The sequence below is a fragment of the Dromiciops gliroides genome, chromosome 2, assembly GCF_019393635.1.
Source record: "Dromiciops gliroides isolate mDroGli1 chromosome 2, mDroGli1.pri, whole genome shotgun sequence".
Lineage (NCBI taxonomy): Eukaryota > Metazoa > Chordata > Mammalia > Microbiotheria > Microbiotheriidae > Dromiciops > Dromiciops gliroides.
In genome coordinates, this window is record NC_057862.1 from 379,330,515 (window position 1) to 379,352,309 (window position 21,795).

Here is a 21,795-nt window from a genome sequence, read left to right on the forward strand (position 1 = left end):
AATAAGATAACAATTGGGCAGAGAATCAAGACAGAGATTATCAGTGGTTAGAGAAAGATTATTTGAGGAAGGCAAGAAATGAGCATATTTTCTTGTGTGCCAAGATGCTACAAATAAAAAACCACATTATATTACTTGATCCTCAGAACAGTCCTTGTGAATTAAGATGTCAATGTTATCCTCATTTAATACATGAGGAACTAAGGCTCAGACAGTTTAAATGACTTGCTCAGAGTAAGACAATTAATAGATTTCTGAAGGTATATTTGAAACTGTGGGCCTTCTTAATTCAGGCCAGCATTCAACCTCTACACATATTGCTACTACCATAGTATACTTCCTTCTACCATGACTCCAGAGTTCCAAGAAGTACTATTTTACTAGCTAAATAAATAATACATGGCCTTCAGTGAGTATGAAAACAGCATCAAGATCAGTTACTGCACTGATTGTAAATTATTTAACTTGAAAAGACTATAAGCAAAGACTGAAGTAAAGGGAGAGTTGGTGTGAGACTTTTATTCATAAATGATTGTGCACTCAATGTAGTCCTTTGAGGCTAAGATAAAGAGTATGGATTGATTCTCCAAAACTTGTACTAATTTGGCATTTAACACCAAGAAAACATAGGTTCTCTACCAGCCAGCATTATACCATCGATACATGGAACTGTTGGTTACTGCAAAATGGAGAAATTTTGAATGCTGTAGATAAGTTCACTTACTTTAGCAGCATACTTCCAGGGATATAGACATAGATGAGAAGATCGATGCATGCATTGCCAAAGCTACCTCAGTGTTTGGGAGATTCCAAAGGAAAGCATGGGAGAGAAGAGCTATTGGGCTGCTTACCGAATTGAAGGTCTACAAAATTGTGCTTACCTCATTGTTGTATGACTGAAGCCTAGACAGTCTATCAATGCCACACTAGGAAAATTAAATACTTCCACTTTAAATTGTCTTGGGAAGATTCTGAAGATCACCTAGCCAAATAAGGTACCAGACATTTCTTGAGCTGGCCAATCATTCCAAACTTTACCACAGATAGCACAACACTGATGGGCTGGCTAATTGTTCAAATGCCAAAACTTACATTTGCCTAAAGACTTTTGTGGATAACTCACACAGGCAAGTACTCACATGGAGGCCAGAAGAAGTGCTATGAGGACATGATCAAGGTCTTTCTGAAGAACTTTGGAATCGATTGTGACACATGGGAGACACTGGCACAGGACCATCCAGCATGACATGGCTTCATCAAAGAAAGTGTTATGTTTTAATGAGGCAAAGCAGAATTGGAGTAGCTCAAAAGAAAATGTGAGATGCACAAAATTAAGAGATATCTCCATGGTTATAAGGAATATTTATGCAAAATATGTGGTAGAGCCTTCCAAGGTCAGAATTGGTTTGATCAGCCACAGTCAGACCCTTGACCCTGATGTCATTTTGTTCCTCTCTTTGAGCATTAAGGGCAATATCCACCTAGATTTCATTTTGAGAACTGGGTATAAATCTTTTTCCCCCTCTGGTCAAATCTGCTACTTCATTGACAATTAAAATATTTTTATTGATGCTTTTGATTCTTTTTTTGCACCAGCAATATTCCCCCCAGTATCCATCCTATTCATGTCCTACAGAGTAACCCCATTATAACTCCTCAAAAAAGAAAAAAAGAACAAAATCAACATAATTGATCAATTCAAACATTTGAAAAATATGTTAAATGTACCCCACATTCAAGACCCTCCCACTTCTGTACGGGGATGAGACTGGGCTCTCTCCTCATATCTGTTCTTGGAATAGTTTGCTCTTTGTAATTTAGCTACATTCACTTTTGTTATTTGTTTTTTGGTGGTAGTTTTTTCACTTACCTTTTTGTAGTCGTTATTCTCTTGTTCTTCTTGGCTCTGCTTTACTTCACTCTGCATCAATCCATTGATCTTTCATGCTTTTCTGGGAGTCATCATATTCATTATTTCTCACAACATAGTAATATTCCATTATATTAATATTCCAAAATTTGTGTAGCAATTCCCCAATCAATGCCCATTAATTCTTTTTTTTTTTTTTTTTTTTTTTTTTGCAGGCAATGGGGGTTAAGTGACTTGCGCAGGGTCACACAGCTAGTAAGTGTCTGAGGCCGGATTTGAAACTCAGGTACTCCCTGAAACCAGGGCCGGTGCTTTAGCCACTGCGCCACCTAGGCGCCCCCCCCCATTAACTCTTATCGTACTTTTCCTAGTTGTTCTTTGATGTGTATGGTAGAACTTTACCTAGGTTGAGGCATATAAGGCTTTACCTTAAGGAGTTGAAATAGGAACATGTGACATGGTCCCTCCATGTCCCTGTCCAAGACTTTATCTAAGCCTGCCAGGATTTGATAGTCTTCTGCTGTGCTTTATCATTTATTCCCTTCTCTTGTCCTTGGTCACCACCTTCAGGGAACCATTGCTGCAGCACCCTCTCCCCAGGACTTTCTACTTTCCTGGAGGGAACTCTATGTATGTTAAAACTGTCCTTCTGTGTCTTAGAAAACATTAGCTTGGACTCATGGGGAGGATGAAATAGAGAAGAGAGGGACTGGAAGCAGGAAGATCAATCAGATGTTTTTAACAATAATCTGTGGTGAGTAAAATATATGTGTCGTCGCCTTATTTCTGTCCCAAGTTTAGGGACAATTAGCTGGGGTTTCTAAATACATTTGTTTCTTATACATTAGCTTTAGCAGCAGTTTGGGGCATTAAGCATTTACTAAAGCATATCAAGTATTAGTAAAAAAGAGAACACCTGGCTCGGAAAGTTAAGCCTAGAGGAGAGAATAGAGTTCAGCCTGGACTTGCATCTTCCCTCCAAGTCCTCTGCTGCAAGAGCACCTCCCAGAGAGTCTAACTGAGAGTAACTGCATCTGTAGGAGAGTCAGTCCTTACACACTGCTCAAAGTTAATTGGCTAGCATCATGAAAATCTAATGGTTTACTGAACTTGAGGGTGGTCCCATGTTGAGGTCAGAGTTTCATACCCTCTAAGAACATACCCTCTTAAGAGAGGCCGATGTTGGTTTTTAATTGAATTATCTTTAAGTGAGTTAATCAGCCAAGTCAGTCAATCCAATCAATCTAAACCAATCATTCCCCTAGAGGGGGCCTTTGGGCATTCCCAAAACCCTATTATTTTATCACATAATCTAAGTCAGAGGTATCAGACACACAACTCTGGTCAAGTAGGTCCCACAATATTCCTGAATGCCACCTGAATCAGATTAAATGTAGTTGGCAAATATTTAACAATAAATAAATAAATATGACAAAATAGAAGAAAAAACCTGCCCAGATAAAATAATCTGATTTAGGCATATAATCTGCAGTGTCTCCCTTTTAAAATTTTTTTTAATGAGGCAATCGGGAGTTAAGTGACTTCTCCAGGGTCACACAGCTAGTAAGTATTAAGTGTCTGAGGCCAGATTTGAACTCAGGTACTCCTGACTCCCAGGGCGAAGCTCTATCCACTATGCCACCTAGCTGCCACAAGTGTTTCTTAACCTTTAAAGGTTTTAACCCTCCTTAAATTCAAGGTGTAAAGTACCATTAAGCAAACAAACAAATAAATAAAGAAGTATGTATACATATACATATATATATATATATAAACACATATATACACACATGTATATTTAATACACATAAATGTCTATATAAATATATGTATATAATGTGTGTATAAATATGTATATATGTATATATATATACATATATCTCTCATGCAGTGATTTTTTTAGTAAAGAAAGATTAATAATTGAATATGATAAGTGGGATGTACAATTTCTGTTGAGTGTTGAGTGTATGTGAATAAAAATGTGCTGTCTTTCTGTCTCTTCTCTCTTTCACACATAGAACACACACCAAATACACACAAATTTTCTTATAACAGGGCTACTGTATACAATTCTCTTATTGGCATCGAGTCAGAAATCAAAACTCCCAAGCTTTCCTCCCCCCCCCCCCCTCCCCAAACACACACATGTACTTCAGGGAGCTTTCATTATTAATCATTTATATGTTATCTGTACACTGCCTGTCCCTCCATTAATCACCTTTATGACATGTACTGCTATTAATCATAAGGTCCATGTCTGAATATTACCAGTAATTATCTGTGAATGTTCATTATGCGCCAGTCTTAATTATTTGTTTTTTCTCTTCAGTTACTGACAATTTCTCGCCTTTAACTGGTAGTGGCAAGAGAGGTGGTAGAGTCTGTGGGTTGGTTCTATACCTGAGATTGGCTTGTCTCTTTTAGAAGCCCCTGAGATTTTGGAAAGTCCCCTCTCTCATCATTTTTGGTTGGAAAACATCTAAAATGAAATACCTTCAGTAAGATCTCCTAATACAACTAGGAAAACCAGAATTTTCTCTTGAACCTGATGGGAAAAAGACATCTGATTGATGCCATTTTACTGTATAGCCATTGTTTCCCCTTCTATTCATGAGCTCATTTAAGCTCTTTTACCTTTTAAGAACTAAATTATTTATGGTAGCAAAGATACTAGGAAATAATGAACCCCATGTGCTGTTACGTGAGTTATGGAGTTTCATGACATGGGAATTCCTGAACACCTTAATTTTTGCTATTAAACACTAGAAGGTACTAATGGGAAACCCCAGGGGAAAACCAAAAGTGGTTATCTCAAAAGTTTACTAAAGAAATTTCTGGCTTTTTGTCAAGGACCTTCATCTGCCTCTAGAGACTGTATTCAATTTGGGGTTTCATGCATTCTTCACACAGTGATAGCATCATAGGTTGAGAGTTTAATGTGCCTTTGAGATAATTTGGTCCAAATTACTGTCAGAGAAATTGGTCCAACACTAATAATAGTCCTAGGCCTATACTCAGGGTGTGCTGGTAAAATTTTAAGAATGGGGGGGATGGTGGGGTGCGGGAGTGGGGGGATATTATAATATACTTTTAAGTTTAATATGGGACAGCTAGGTGGCACAGTTGATAGAACACTAGGCCTGGAATCAGTAAAACTCATCTTCCTGAGTTCAAATTTGGCCTCAGACACCTTACTAGCTTTGTGACCCAAAGGAATCACTTAACCCTATTTGCCTCAGTTTCCTCATCTGTAAAATGAGCTGGAGAAGGAATGGGCAAACCACCCCAATATCCTTGCCATGAAAACCCTAAACAGGATCACAAAGAGTTGGGCATGACTGAACAACAACAAAGTTCAATCCAAATTATTAACATCTCTCACTTTAAGTTTATTTAGATAATCAACAAAATAACTCAAGCCCTAATTGTAGCCTTTGTCAATTTGTCAGGTATGCATTATCACATTAAAAAAAAATCATCATCTCTCCTGAGTCAGTTCAGGCTGGCTCCAGTACACTCTTTTTTCTTTTTCTTTTTTTTTTTTTAGTCAGGCAATTGGGGTTAAGTGACTTGCCCAGGGTCACACAGCTAGTAAGTGTTAAGTGTCTGAGGCCGGATTTGAACTCAGGTACTCCTGACTCCAGGGCTGGTACTCTAATCCACTGTGCCATCTAGCTGCCCCCTCCAGTACACGCTACCTAGTTTCAAAGATCAGAGATAAAAAAGGAAAAGGATTCATGTATATAACCATATTTATAGCACTCCATCCCCATTTTTGGTGACAAAAAAACTGGAAAGTAAGGAGATGTCAACCAATCAAGTAATGGCTTAATCAATTAGAATAGGTGCATATAATAGAATATTTCTATGCCATAAGATATTGAAAGGACAGTTTCAGAGAAACCTAAGGACACTAGTGCAAAGTGATGTAGGCTAAAATACAAGAAACAAGAAATCATATGTACTACAACATCCATATTGGAAAAACAAAGTATTCTGAAAAGCTGAGGAATTCTGATTAATTAATGAGCAACTATGACTCCAGATTACCTAAGATGAAACTTTCTATCTACCTCCTGTGAGAGAAATGATAGGCTCAAGATTCTAGACATGACCAATACAGTATTCTCTTTTGTTCCTCTTCCTTTCCTTTCTTTTCTTCAGTGCGAGGAAGTGGGAAGAAGAAAATTAATGCATATTAATTGAAAAAAAAAGAAAAAAAAAAAGTAGATCCAGGTCAGGAGCCATGGCTGTTTCTTCTAGCCTGTACGTATCAACCAGACCTGAGTCCACCTAATACTTCACTATAATGTAGAGAAAATATTCTATATGATAGCTACCACCAAGATCTCAATTCATTTACCTAATGTCTACTTAAGCCACTCACATAAACATGCACCTACACATGCATAGAAACATAAACATGTACCACATGCAACAGAGTGGGTCCCTCAGCTCTAACAGATATCACAATTTATTTTTTTTCTTTTTTTTGTGGGTCAGTGGGGGTTAACTGACTTGCCCAGGGTCACACAGCTAGTAATGTCAAGTGTCTGAGGCCGGATTTGAATTCAGGTACTCCTGAATCCAGGGCCGGTGCTTTATCCATTGTGCCACCTAGCCGCCCCCGATATCACAATTTATGATGAGCAGATATCCAATGCTGAATATTTCTTTTCTATGGTTTGGTACCTTCTAGGGTTAGAGGATTGTGGAAAGTAGCTGCTACTTCTTAAGGGACATCTCTGTAGCCTGACAACTTCTATATCTGTGTATCTTTTGATACAACCTCCATGTAAGAAAATTGTCAAATCAGGGGAATCTTCTAAAATGGGTTCTGACTAATTAATTCATTTATATAGATGAGAAGACTGATACTGAAGAGAGGAAATAGCTTCTGTGAGGTCACAGAGCTACTGTCATCTGTGATGTTGCAGAAACGCAGCATGGTATAGTGTCAGAATGGAAAGAATTTGGAGTCAAAGCACATGGGTCCAAATCTCAGCTTCTGTATTTATTATCTGTATGAGTTTGGGCAAGTCACCCCACCTTTCTAGGCCTGAGTATTCTAATTTTTACGGGGAGCTTGTAATATATGTTGTCTCAAGTCCTTTCTTGCTCCAAATCCTCTGAGTTGATTCTATATACCAGCCCAATACTTCTTTCACTGCCTATGTCCTGAGGATTCTATTTATTCCTTTTGCAAATATTTATTGAGTTCCTACTAGTTATTCAACCTAGGCTAACATCCTGGGGAGGATACAAAGACATGGTCCCTGCCCCTAAGGGACATGAATGTAATAAAATAAATGCAAATGAATAAAATATGTACGTTCATATGGATTATAAAGTGCTTTCCTCACAACAAATCTATAAGGTAGGTGAAGAATGTGAGGCTTAGAGATGGTAAACAACTCACCCATGGTCAATCAGAATTTCTTCTGTCTTAAAGTTCAGAAAATTTTGTTTCATAACAGGGGTTCTTAACTTTTTTTTTCTTTCTGTCATAGACTCCTCAGAATTTTTTTAAAAATTCATAAAATAAAATATACAGGGGGCAGCTAGGTGGTGTACTGGATAAAGCACCAGCCCTGGATTCAGGAGGACCTGAGTTCAAATTCGGCCTCAGACACTTGACACTAGCTGTGTGACCCTGGGCAAATCACTTAACCCACATTTCCCCACAAAAAAATATACAGTACTATAAAGGAAATGTATTATATTAAAATAGTTACTGTATTAGTTATCAAAATATAGAATTCTATTAAAATAATTCTATTAAGATATATGTTATATGAACAAGTTCATAGACTTGTTTAATGTTAAGAACTCTTGCTCTATATATACCATATTGGACTAATAATCTATTTAGGCAAACTAGGAATATGTATATTTAAGATTTATGAATGAGACGGCCATAAAGTCACAAACCAACCTATAACCTACACATGAGATGTTAGAAGGAAGATATGCCAAAGTGGTTAACATATAGATTATCAAATGGATCTATGATTTATCTATGTGTATATTCCATCCATTGAAGCAAATCAAGAGACATCCATCCTTGCTCACAGTATTCACTTGATTCATCTTAATGAAGCTTCCTTGCCCTTATTTGCTAGTTGAGTCCTTGCAAGCATTAGAGAGAACACCTGAAGTTTCTCATGACTGCTTCATATTAAGGAAGTGATGTCAATAGTCTGTGTTTTTAGACTCTTATGCCAATCAAGTCTCAAGAATAGTTTCAATATATTTTAGGGTCTAACTAGCTTGATGTGATGGATCTTACACATATTCTCTCCTAATTTTATCACGAGAACTACATCTGGGGCTTTTCCTTGAATTCTTTTAGCAGCTGGTGGATATCAATAAGGTATTTTTTTAATCAATAGAGTATTAAAACTGCTTATTTTTTGTCTCTTATTCTTATTAGGTGACCATTGCATCATCTTTTAATTTTTTATTTATTTATTTATTTTTTTAGTGAGGCAATTGGGGTTAAGTGACTTGCCCAGGGTCACACAGCTAGTAAGTGTTAAGTGTCTGAGGACGGATTTGAACTCAGGTACTCCTGAATCCAGGGCTGGTGCTCTATTCACTGTGCCACCTAGCTGCCCTCATCTTTTAAAGTATCATATATTAATATTCATTACTTTAGTTACATCTTGTACCATCATTTTTCCTTAGTAATTCCTTGTTTACATTATTTCAAAGCCTGTTTATATACAATATGTGCCTCTCAATTGTGCCTTGAGTAATCCTTAATTTCAATTCCTCAGAAACTAGAGTGTTCCATGACTCAGCCTTTAGGGAATAATTGTTCAGCGTGTCAGAAACAGAGATCTGGACACCTCCCAGTGCCCTTGGGATTTTAAGAATATGAGTTAGTAAGGTCTTCTGTACTCCTAGGATAAAGGCACTGGTTAAGTATTGCTATATTACTGTTAGTAATTATTCCAGGGCATTTGAACTTGATTCTGATATAACCTCAAAATGACCTTCACATAAATTGAAAAGTATGTGCCTCTATGCTGTGGGGGAGATGATTCCCCTCCTCCCTCTCAGAACATTAAAATCACCTTTGCATTGCATTTTCTTCTTGTCCGTGTGCTGACTAGTTAATTGAGATGTTAAGGCCCCTAATAGCACTGAGTGGCAATTTTAAACCAGATTTCTCCATGGACCTGAAAGAGAGCCGCATTTGTGAGATGAGGCTGATCCAATTAACTGGGTGAAAACTCAGCAATATATCAGAGATGATGATTATTTTATGATGGCTTGAACCTTGATATGTTATCTTTAGTTTTAAATAGCCATCCACTGTTGAAACTATACTTTTGCATGTAAGAGGCTTTTTTTTTTCATCCAGTGTCTTAAATATCATGGAGGTGGGGTGGGTTATAATTTTGATTGCTGAAACGAAATGAAAGACGGTCTTTGGACATTGGTCATTTAATACTGTTTGTTCTTGCAGATGATTTAAAAGGTCTTAACACTGATCTTTAAATGTTTTGTTGGTTTGTAACCACTTCAGTGTGATTTCATGGTAGGTTGCCCTCCATCCTGTTTACTCTGTCTCATTTCTGTCTTGGGGTCCACAAGGCTTAAGTACTTGTTCAGGTTGCTTTTTTGTTTGTTTTGCTGAGAAGCTGAAAGTGTTGTCATTTCTCTTCATTTATTCTTTCATTCATTTATTCATTCTGTAAGTTTGAATTGATTGCCTTTTTTCCCTTCAGGAGCATACAAACTAGTGGTTATTGATTAGAATAAAAAACACTAAATGTTAAAACTAAAAGCCATGACTAGGGTTTCAGTCATGACCTTCTTTTCCTGCTTTCCTTAAAACACAGAATTTTTAGATACAGAACATTAGACCGGGAAGGAACCTAAAGGCATAAAATGTGAGAACATAGAGAGGTAGAGTTAGAAGGGACCTTAAGACATGAAATGTTTAAACTTAAATGAATTCTAGGATATGTGGGACATTAACAGAGAGAGTTTAGAATAGGATGTTAGAGCTACAAAGGAGCTCAAAGATTATTTAGTCTACTCCTTTCATTTGATGATGACAAAACTAAGATTTACCTTCCCATGAATAACTAACTCCTGGAGGAGATGTAACTATTCCCATTCCCCTGTCCCTTAGGATAAGTTGCCTATAAATAGTTTAATATCAAGTAGAGAAACAGGGACACCAGATTATTTATAATCAGTTGGTGGACTGAACAGCCCCATAATTATTGAGAATCAAATAAATTACTATTATCATCGTCCATGATTATCATTATTATAATCATTAGTGGTTATGAACTGAGGCAGCTAGGTGGTATAGTAAATAAAGCACTTGTCTTGGAGTAAGGAAGATCTGAGTTCAAATCTGGCCTCAGATATTTACTATCTCTGTGAACTTGGGCAAGTCATTTAATCTCTATTTTCTGCAATTCCTCTTCTGTAAAATGGGGACACAGTGGAGAAGAAAAGGGCAAACCACTAGTTTTTTTGCCAAGAAAAACCCCACAGACAAAGTCCATGGGGTTATGTAGAATTGCATACACCCAGCTGCATGACTGAATAGAAACAATAAGGATAAACTAGAAAACTAGAATCACAATAGCCAGTAGTTCCCAGGAATGTTCTGCTATTGCCCAGTGTTTTCCCCAAGTTCATCAAGATAAAAGGATATCAGATTACATCCTGGGATACGAGCCAGCTTCCTCTTGAAGCTATCCCAAACACTGGTTTACAAACTGTTTTTTTTTTTTTTAATCTGCTTCTAACTTCCTCTCCTGTCCCAGAGGGGACAAATATTTGAGAAACATTGTCCCAAAATGCTAATGTGGTGACTCTCACTTCCTCTCTACTCTTTACCCTGCTTCAGTTTGCATACTCACTGCAGTGGGGCACCCAGTCTGGGCAAGAAAGCTCTGTTTCAAGAGTGGGACATGCCCAAGAGGATTCATGCTGCCATGTGTTCATATTGCTGCCTTTGCCCCCAGAAAATGCCAGGATGGTCCCTTGTATGGCTGTGGCTCTGATTATAGGCACAAACTTCTTTTTCTGTGTGGACCCTGGGAGTTGTCATTCCTGCATAGAGGTAGGTGCCAGAAGATTTTGTACCATTATGATTTACCCTACCCCCTCTCTTGTCTCATCTTGGAAAATGTTTTGTTTTGTTTTCAAAAACCTTAATACTTTCCAGCGTGGGTACCAAGCAGATGTTTGACACTGGGCAAGAACTTTTTCTCTAAGCTTCAGTTTCCTCAACTATAAGGTGAAGGAACTGGACTAGATGATCTCTAAAATTCTTTTAAACTTTACATTCGATGAGCTAAACTTCCTTCTATAGTTAATGCTCTAAGGCCCTAGAAACTTTTATCTAATTTACCTTGCCAAAAACTAGGAACTTCATAATGTCATAAACATACAGAAGCAGAAAGAAGATCTTAACCCATGTTGACGGGACTAGCAGCCTGAATCTAGATTTGACCAGGGTGCTAAAAGTCAGCAACCTAGTCTTTGTCTAACTGATGGACCCTCAGCCACATAGTAATTTCAGTAGAAATTCTGAGAGTTGTAGGATAGGGCTAGGACTTCAGAAGGCTGTCAGAATTTTTTTTTTCTTCTAGTGGTTTGCTATTTTAAATTAGGACTCTCTGTCCCAGGTGTTCTAATGTCATAAGCTTAACATAAATTTATTTTGTTATTGATACTAAGAAGTACTTTCATGCCCCTTGCTGTTGGGTTGTATGGACTGTATAAAGTAAAACCTAAAGCCCAGACTCCAATCTGTAATTCCCCTGCTCTCTCTATCTGTGTCCTCACCCAGAAACCGACCAGTTTAAACATAAGACATTTCAGTAGGTCCAATGATCATTTTGTTGTAAACAAAATGCTGGAGAACTGGTTTCACAAAGCAATTTGATTTATGACTCATACTTACTTCTATTTTCTGTCCACTGGCTTAACAGGTTGCATTGGAATCAGATGCCAGGATTACATTCCTCTGAGGAGGAGGCCCTGGTGCTGTGCGCCCCATGCCTTACCACATTGCCATATGCACACAGAATCCTAGAGTCTTTTCATATCAAAGCTGAAAGGGGCCTTAAGAAAAAGAATCATAGAACCCTCCTTGTGAAATATAGGGGAAGGATTTTTGAATATAGAGTGTTAGAAATGGAAGGGTTAGAAGTGGAAGATATCTTAGAGACCATTTGGGCTGCTAACCTTTTCTTTTAGATTAGGTTATAGAATGGTTATTATAGGAAGGATAAAAAGTTTCTCGAAACTTCACAGTTTTTGAAAAGAAAAGAAGGATGATAAATAAAAAAGGAAAAAAAGGAACTGTTGCTCAGATGCTGAATTCTTCCTGCTGAAATTCCCCTCCTTTACTCTCCTCTCCACCCTCAAAAATTGCTGGCAGCCAAGTTTCAGATAAGAAGATTAATTACAACATCTGATTGAAACATTCAAGTTTTGGTCATTTCTGAGTGAAAGCTAGGATGGAAGCCCTTGAAACATTTGGACATTCTCCTTGTGGTTGTTCATCTGGGTTTCTACAAGAAGAAGGTAAGAAAGCAGGAGAGAAAGATAAGGAAAATAGATCATAACAGCCAGTGTCTGGCATTCAGGGAATTTTTCTGGCCTTTTTCAAGGCTATCACCATGGTGATTCCTCCCCAGAAAGGAGTAGATTCCAGCTGTAGATTCCAGCTGAGGGCATCACACTGGAACCTGGGAGCCAAGAACACCAAGGACACAGCAAATGATTGGAAGCAGATAAACATTTTCTGCATGTGTGCATCTGGCTGTGGATAATTTTTCTTTTCTTTTATGAACATCAGGGTCAAGAAAAGATAAGTGGGAATGATATTACTAGAATTTCACTATTTTGCATCCTAGAGTGCTAAGAAATCCATTTAGGCAACACTCTATGCAAAGGAATAATTCTGTAAGAACAGAACGGGGTTCATAGAATTGCTTTGTCTCTTAATAAACAATAAATCTATATGCTGATAACATATTTAATTTCTGGGTTTTTTTATTCCCTAGAAACTACTCTATGTTTCCAGGGTAATAAAAGTTTAAAAGCACCCCATATAATGTCCCTCAGTGTCAGCTAAAGGTCTACTCTTTCTTCATAGATACAAACTGATTCCTTTGGGATATACTTTGGCACACTCAGGTACACTTTGGGTTGTTCAATATGCTTTTGAAAAGTTTAAAAGCGGAGCCAGCTAGGTGGCACAGTGGATAAAGCACCAGTCCTGGACTCAGGAGGACCTGAGTTCAAATCCAGCATCAGACACTTGATACCTACTAACTGTGTGACCCTGGGCAAGTCACTTAACCCTCATTGCCCAGCAAAAAAAAAAAAAGTCTAGGTTTATCTGGATCAAAGGAAAAGGAAACACTGTACCACAATAGAAGAATATATCGTACACATCCAGAAATAAAAAGAGCATCGAAATTGCGGTCAGGAAAATTTTAATTTGTTGCATATAAATGGCAGTAATACATACATCAGTAGATTATGGAAACAATAGGACAGTGCCTTTCCAGAAATTTAAGTGACAAGTAGAGAGATTATATAAGTTTAGAGCTTACTAGAATCACAGACAGTGAATATGGTAGCTGGATGCTACCATAGAAAATATCAGGCTAGACCCCAGATCAAGTAAAGGTGGAATTGTACAGAATCTTAGCACCATGAATTTTAGAGATGGAAAAGAAATCTTAGGTATCATCTAATTCATTCCCTGTTGATTTAAGATAGAAGAAAATTGAGGTCTAGAAAGTGTCTTGCCCAGGGTCACTTAATGAGTTAATAATGTAAGAGCTAAAATTAAATAAAACCAAGCCTAGGCCAAGTCTCTCTCCATTTTACCATGATATTGATCAAAATAAAGGTCAAAGGCCATGATCTCTATGTCATAGTTGAATTTCATTCATAGAACTTAAACTATAAAGTAAAATGGTAGTCACCTAAAATAAATGTTGCTATTAGTAGCAATACTACCACCAATAAAAAATCTCACAATTATATGATTTAAAATAACCTTTTTCTGGTATTTATTTCAAGCATCACAATCCTCAATTAGCAAAGAAAAACTGAGTCCCCCAGATATGAAGTGGCTTGTTCCAGGTCACAAGCTTTTCTGTTGGAAAGCCAAGAAGAAAATTCATATCTCCTCTTCTACAGCCTTACGCTTGATCCATGGAGTTTATTCAAAATGAAAAAGATTTATACAAGAACTTAATAAAATTACTAGATATGAACTCTAGGAGAAGGGTCTTTCCCATTTTAAACTTCTCAGACTCTTTAAGAACTATCATGGTTTAGTGGAAAGGACGCTAAATTTGGTGCAAAAAGATCAAGGTTTGAAACCAGGTACTGCTGCTTATGACGTCTGTCACCTTGAGCATGTCATTTGAAGCTTTTTGAGTGTCAGTTTCATCATTGGTAAAGTGAGGGAAATAATTTTTGCATCACTCCCTGCCTAAGGATGTTAAGAAGAATGTGCTTTTAAAATATTCATTAAAAATTAAGTTAAAAAAGTTCAAACTTTCAATTTAGGAGCTGAAATGAAGACAATTATAAGATAGTTACAAATATTGAGATGAGTTTATGGACATTCGATTCAATATTTAACACCTTAACCCTAGCTGGATATACGGCATAGATAATAGAAGACAACTCATGATTTTTTAACTTCCCCTGGTTCAGGTTTGGCTGAATGAATATAAACAAAGCAGTTAAGATAAACATGATTGTTCCATAAAATAAACATCAGAGGTTTATCTGTGAATGCTACAGGTATTTCCAAGCATTGAATACCAATGCATGGACCAAAATCTCTCTGAAGTTCCAGTGGATATACCTTCATCCACCCAGAACCTGGATCTGAGTTTCAACCCATTGAAGTCTTTGGCTCCACGAAGTTTTTCCAGGATTGATGGACTGAGAATACTTGACTTGTCCAGGTAATGATCCCTATATTTATTCTTATCACTTCTAGAAATCATTCTTTGAAGTGAGATTCCCAAATACTAACTATAACTTATTAAATGTTTAAGGTTCATTCTCTTCTTCCCTTCCTCCCTCCCTCCCTCCCTCCCTCCCTCCCTCCCTCCCTCCCTCCCTTCCTTCCTTCCTTCCTTCCTTCCTTCCTTCCTTCCTTCCTTCCTTCCTTCCTTCCTTCCTTCCTTCCTTCCTTCCTTCCTTCCTTCCTTCCTTCCTTCCTTTCTTCCTTCCTTCCTCAACAGAGGTAACCATGGTATAGTGGAAAGAGCTACAGAGTTAAAAAATAGAAGGTTGAATCTTGGCTTTGCTAAATGAACAAGTCATTTAACCTCCTGATCTTAGTTTCCTCATCTGAAAAATTAGCGAATTGGACTGGATGGTTTGCAAATTTCCTTCCAAATTAAAGCATAAACATTTCTTTTTTGCCCCAGGTTCTATGAGGGAAAGAAAGATGAATGAAATTTCTTTCACTCAGGAAATTCTATTCTACTTGGGTGGTAAAATAGGCAGAAAATAAGTATAATAAAAAGAATATGCTAATAAATAGTATAAGTAGGAAGATATCACTTTCCATTGAACTGAGCATTGAAGGATGGGCATAATTTTGTGGTAAAGATTATTATTAATAATTAACAATGTTAATACTGTGATGATAGTGATATGATTTTCATTCCTCTAAACTGCTTCAAAGTTTTCAAATTATTTTCTTGATATTACCGCCTGGGAGACAAATAGTACAAAAGAGTTTCCATATTTTCCAGATAAAGAAATTGATTGAGATTAAATGACTTGTCTAAGATCATATAGCTAGTAAGTGTCTGCTCTAGGATTCAAATAGGGCAGCAAGAGGAGAAGAGGGGATTCTTCTAGGTGATGAGAATAAAGTGAGGTGAGAGACTACAAGGCAAGTTCAGAGAATATAAATTGGGCTTGAGTGAAGAGCTTGTGTAAGGGAGTAGTAGAAGATAAGGATAGGTTGTATTCCTACAGCCCTTTAAGGTTTATAATGTGCTCTTCACATAATAAGCCATTGAGTATCATTAACTTGATTTTATGGATAAGGAAACTGATGCTTAGAGATTAAATGACATCAATAGAAACAGTAAGCATTATAGCCAAATTTGTATCCAAGTCTCCTGATTCTTTAGAGATCATTTAACATAGTTTCTTCATTTTCAAGGGAGAGAAATGGGGGTCATAGAAGTATAGTGGTTTGCCAAAGCTTAAACAAGAACGTGGTAGCTGAGACAGAATGCAAAACAAGTTTCCCTTGGCTCTGAGTCCAATATTCCTAAAGCTCCGCCATTTTATAATTTGGGGAGCTATTAGGGAAGTGCCTTGAAAAAACAAACTAAGGAAGTTGTATTTCATCCTGTAAGCAATAGGAAGCCACTGTAAGTTTGGAATACAGTAATCAGACCCATTTTGAACTAAAGTGATTTTGTGAGCTTGTGTAAGATGGAAAAGGTGATGGAAACCCTGGAGAGAAGGAAAAGAATTAATTTAGAAGTTGCAGCTGCAATGGTTCAAGTATGAAGGGGCTAAGGTCATAAAGTGGTAAAAGTGACTGTCAGACTGGGAAATGAGAGTAAGAAAGGAAGGAGAAAAACTTTGTGATGGAAGAATCAAGAGAAGGGTTTTTTTTTAGGTTTCCCTGGAATGTAGGTAATTCTCCTGGGGAGGACTTCAGTCTAAGTGATTCATGAACTTATATTTCCCAGTTGTATCAGTTTCTGATTCAAACCAAATAAGATGAGAGGCTTATAAAGGATCAAGAACAGCTTCTGTAGGGCAGTTGTTCTTCCATCTGGGAGCTGTGTTGTTACAGATTTTGACTAGGCAAATCAGTATGTTCACCCGAAGGTGGATAGAGTTCTTCCTGTGAAAGAGTCTCTCTTCCAGTTGGTAATGAGCTTAACTGAAGAATATTGATGGCAAGGAAGAGTAAAGGGTGCAGAGAAGCCTATACTACTTCCAAAGTGGGATAGCTCTGCATAATGAGAGCTTCATCTCTTAACTCTTTCAATCCTCAATAAGCTTCTTCACTTTTTAAAAAGGTGCTGCTACCATTTCCCTGATTTTATTCAATAGATGTCTTGAGGATCAGATGATAGAAGAAATAACACGGGTCTTAGATCTTTAGCAATGGAAAGTTATGAGGTCCGACATTGAGTCTTTCTCATAGAACTATGTTAATCATTAACAGTGTCCATTAAGTGTATCATTACCTGTCATTAACTGTGTCTATTAACTGTGCTATATATTGTACACATTTAGGAAACTCCCTTAGCAGTTCTGAGATTTGCTGTACTCTGAGTCAGTTTAAAAAGTGTGTTTATTTGTTTATTTCCTTAAGCTTGGAGGACAACTCCATTTTGTTAACCAAGAGACTTTAAGTTTTGGTGTGGATCTGGCCATAGACTAGTTATAAGTTCTTTGAGGGGGAGGACTTTACATCAAAAATGTCAGAATTGAAGGGACCTTAGAAATTGGAATGCTGGTAGCAATAATCAGCACTTTAAACTTTGAAAGACTCCTTACAAATATTATCACATTTAGTCCTCGCAACAACCCTAGAAAGTACGTGCTACCCTTATTCCCATTTTACAGATGAAGGAATTGAGTCAGACACAGATTAGGGAACAAACTTAAGTCCAAAATCTATTAAGTATCTGAGGATGGATTTGAACTCAGGTCTTCCTGACTCCAGATCTGATGCTCTACCCACTGTACCACCTAGATGCCAGATAGAGCTAGAACTTAACTTAGAACCTTGATTATAAAAGATTAAAACACAAAGCCCTTAAAACTCAGAATGAAAAGGTTGGAAAGAACCTTAGAATTTGAATGTCTTTAAGAATGACTTTAAGAGACTTAGTACACAGCAAAGTGAAGTAATTTTACCCAAGGTCACTCCAGGAAAGTTAGTAACAAACTTGGAAAAAATTGAAAGTCAGGCCTCAATTCCTAATTCATTTTCACTTTCAATTACAAAATGTTTCCTCTCTCTAGTGGTAAATAAGCATTTGTTCTGTGATTCATCCAACTTGCCAAGTTTGCTAATGATTATTACCTGCATATTTCTTTGAAGGGGTGGGTTGAATGGACAAGTTGTTTTGTTTTGAATCATAGACCTGTGTAGTCATGGAAATCACTCATAGGCTTATTCATTCCTGTGTATCTATGGCATGGAACAAGGTTAACATCTATCTCTATTTTCTACACAAAGTTCTCAGTCATGGGCCATTCCATTTCCCAGCTTCTCATACCACAAGAGTGAATTCTGTTTAGACTTCACGTGATTTTTTTTCTGCTGAGTTTTCTACCTCTGTATGCCTGGTGTGATAATCGTGTGTTTGTCTGTACTGCCAGTGTGATAATACTGTGTCTGCTCATGCATCTGATTTGATAATGCCGTGCCAGCAATATCTGCCTGTTTGATCTCTCTGCTGGGGCACATTCACCTGTTGTATCACATCTGTAATGGGCAGCTGGGTTGGTAGGATTCTTTCCTAGAATTTTCCTCCACACAAACAAAGTGTCTATACCCTCTTCCTTGCAGATGTGATATTCAGAAGATTGAGGATGACACGTATCAGGGCCTATGTAATCTCTCCACTTTGATCCTGACGGGAAACCCAATCCAGAGTCTGGGTCTCAGAGCCTTCTATGGTCTACCAAAGTTAGAGAAGCTGATTGTTGTAGAAACAAATCTCGTGTCTCTGGAGGACTTTCCCATTGGACATCTCATGACCCTGCAGGAGCTATATCTGGGACATAATTCCATCAGTTCTCTCCAGTTACCCAATTATTTTGCCAGTTTTACCTCCCTTCAGCATCTGGACCTTCACCTGAATCAGATAAAAAATATTTCTGATGGAGATTTAGAGCCTATAAAACTGAATCCCAATCTCACCCTGGATCTTTCCCAGAATCCTATTCAATATATCCATCCAGGTGTCTTGAAGGGGATTCACTTATCTGGACTAATTCTGAGAGATAGTTTTCATACCTCAGCAATCATGGACGCTTGTCTTAGGGGAATGACTGGCTTACAAGTTGATAAGCTGGTCCTTGGAAACTATAAAAATGAAATCCAAATAGAAAACTTTGAGAATGGCATCCTCGATGGGTTGTGTGAGGTGGACATTGATGAATTTCGGATGGTTACTCCTTCTGAATTCCCTTCGGATACTAATGGATTTTTCAAATGTTTAGTCAATGTTTCAGTTCTCCATCTGGTTACAGCTCCCTTACAGGAGCTGACTAACCTACCAATATTCCCTAAGCTATTCTCCTTGGTATTCACTAACTGTAATTTTGATATATTGCCTTACTTTCCATCTACCTCTCTCCCCTCCCTTAAAGAACTCCGGATTACACGCCACAAAGATCTCACCACTTTGTCTGATCTGGAACTTCCTAGTCTGGAGCTTCTGGACCTCAGCCAAAATGCTCTGAATGTTTTGTCCTGCTGTTCAGATAATATATTTGATACACCCAAGCTGAAATATTTGAATCTGAGTTACAATGCCCACATCATTTTGAGTAAGAACTTTATGGGCCTTGAGAACCTAGTATCTTTGGATCTTCAACATTGTACACTGAAAGGTCAGAATGATTTCCCTGTCTTTTTCTCACTCACAAATCTTCAGTACCTGGATATTTCTTACACGAACTCTCATATCAAATCTAAATACATTTTCACAGGTTTGAACAGTCTCAGACATCTAAGAATGGCTGGCAACTCTTTCCAGGACAACATCCTACCTGACATCTTCAAGAACCTGAGTGAGCTCGTCTCACTAAATATTTCCTACTGTCAACTAGAACAAGTACACCTATCGACAATGAATTCCCTACTTCAACTCCAGGTGTTGGATATTAGCCATAACAACCTCCAGACTTTTGATCCCCTCATTTGCATGCCTCTTTCAAACCTCCAAGTCCTGAATTTCAGTTACAATAGCATCACAGCCCTGGATGGTCAGAATCTACATAAACTGCCAAGGACCCTGGTTTCTATTGATCTTTCTGGAAATCCTTTTGACTGTGTGTGTGACCATCAGATCTTCTTTCAGTGGGTCAAAGAGAATATACAGCTCTTGAATATATCTAAGCCAATGACTTGCCAGACCCCTTATTATATGAAAGATGTCTCTGTGGTGTTATTTGACAATTTAACATGTCATATGAAAAAGACCATCATTGCTGTATCTGTTTTGGGCATAATGGTGGTCCTTTTGATATTGGCCTTGGTCTATAAGTTCTATTTCCACCTGGTGCTGCTTGCTGGTTGCAAAAAAATTGGTGGAGGGGAAAGCACATATGATGCCTTTGTCATCTATTCTAGTCAAGATGAGGATTGGGTGAGGAAGGAATTGGTGAAAAACCTCGAAGAAGGTGTTCCTTCATTCCAACTCTGCCTCCACTACAGAGATTTTATCCCTGGGGTGGCTATTGCTGCCAACATTATCCAAGAAGGTTTCCATAAGAGTCGGAAGGTCATTGTGGTGATTTCCAAGCACTTTATCCAGAGCCGCTGGTGCAAGTTTGAGTATGAAATTGCCCAGACATGGCAGTTTCTGGGCAGCCAGGCAGGGATCATCTTTATCATGCTACAGAAAGTGGAAAAGTCACTGCTACGACAACAGGTAGAACTCTATCGACTGCTACGCAGAAACACCTATCTGGAATGGGAGGACACTAGTCTGGGTAGACATGTGTTTTGGAGACGACTGAGGAAAGCATTGCTAGATGGCAAAAAAAGCAGTTATAAAGAAGCAGCAGAACAGGGGGCCAGGTAGCTGGCATCAGCCACTTACAGCTGAAAGGAGAAGAAAGGAGTATAAGCTATTTTCTTTTATTCATAAGTGTATATATTTCTTGGCCTTCTTTACTGTATTTCAATGTGACACTGAGTCACATAAATGTTAGAGTAGGAAGGGACAATGGACACTATGTAGTCCAATCCTTCCATTGTTCAGATTAAGAAAAAAAAAGATCAAGTTTGTATTTTAAATACAAGTATTCAAAATAATCCAAGAGGTTTAACATTGAAATAGAAACTTTGTTCTTGTCATTCAGTCATTTTTCAGTCATGTCTGACTCTTTGTGACCCCATTTGGGGTTTTCTTGGCAAAGATACTAAAGTGGTTTGACATTTTTTTCTCCAGCTCATTTTACAGGTGAGGAAATTGAGGCAAACAGGGTGAAATGACTTGTTCAGGGTCGCATAAGTAGTATTTGAGGTCAAATTTGAACTCAGATCTTCCTGATTCCAGGAACAGTACTCTATCTACTGCATCACAGGAGAAATTAATTATGAAATAGATATATCTGGGTTCTGACAACAGCTCTGCCACTAACTAGCTTGAGCTTTTGAACATGTTATTTCATTTCTATTAATTTCTTAACTCTTCCATGAAATGAGGTTTTTAGTATCTTTTCATCTTTCATGATCTATGACCATTTTGCTACACTAAAATATAATATTCTCAAATATTTCAGATAATTCAGTCTCTTTTTTCTTTCTAAAAATAGTTGCACAAAGATTAAGAGGCAATGTCCAAGCTAGATTCCATTTTTTGAAGAAGAAAAAAAAAGTGATTCTGGAAATAAATGCTTTTAAAAAAATAATTTTGGGGGAAAGCTAGGTAGCACAGTAGATAAAGCATCGGCCCTGGATTCAGGAGGAGCTGAGTTCAAATCCAGCCTCAGACACTTGACACTTACTGGTTATGTGATCTTGGGCAAGTCACTTAACCCCTATTGCCCCACATAATAATAATAGTAATAATAATAATAATAATAATAATAATAATAATAATAATAATAATAATAATAATTTTTGAAGTGTATACTCTGTGCTATAGAAATCATTACTAAATTATCCCTGTTGTAGC

The 21,795-nt window shown here is 37.6% G+C and overlaps 1 protein-coding gene across 2 annotated transcripts; it reads left to right on the forward strand.

Annotated features, from left to right (window-relative positions):
* Window positions 1-10,773: 10,773 nt before the first annotated feature.
* Window positions 10,774-21,583, forward strand: TLR4 (toll like receptor 4). Of its 2 annotated transcripts, XM_043990356.1 has the most exons (4): window positions 10,774-10,964; window positions 14,684-14,850; window positions 18,453-19,501; window positions 19,601-21,583. In XM_043990356.1, exons 1-4 carry the CDS (start codon window positions 10,878-10,880, stop codon window positions 20,695-20,697), a joined length of 2,400 nt encoding a protein of 799 aa, XP_043846291.1. In that variant the 5' UTR covers window positions 10,774-10,877; the 3' UTR covers window positions 20,698-21,583. The 2 variants fall into 2 exon arrangements, with proteins under 2 accessions (XP_043846291.1, XP_043846290.1); XM_043990355.1 differs by having other exon boundaries at window positions 18,453-21,583.
* Window positions 21,584-21,795: the final 212 nt, after the last annotated feature.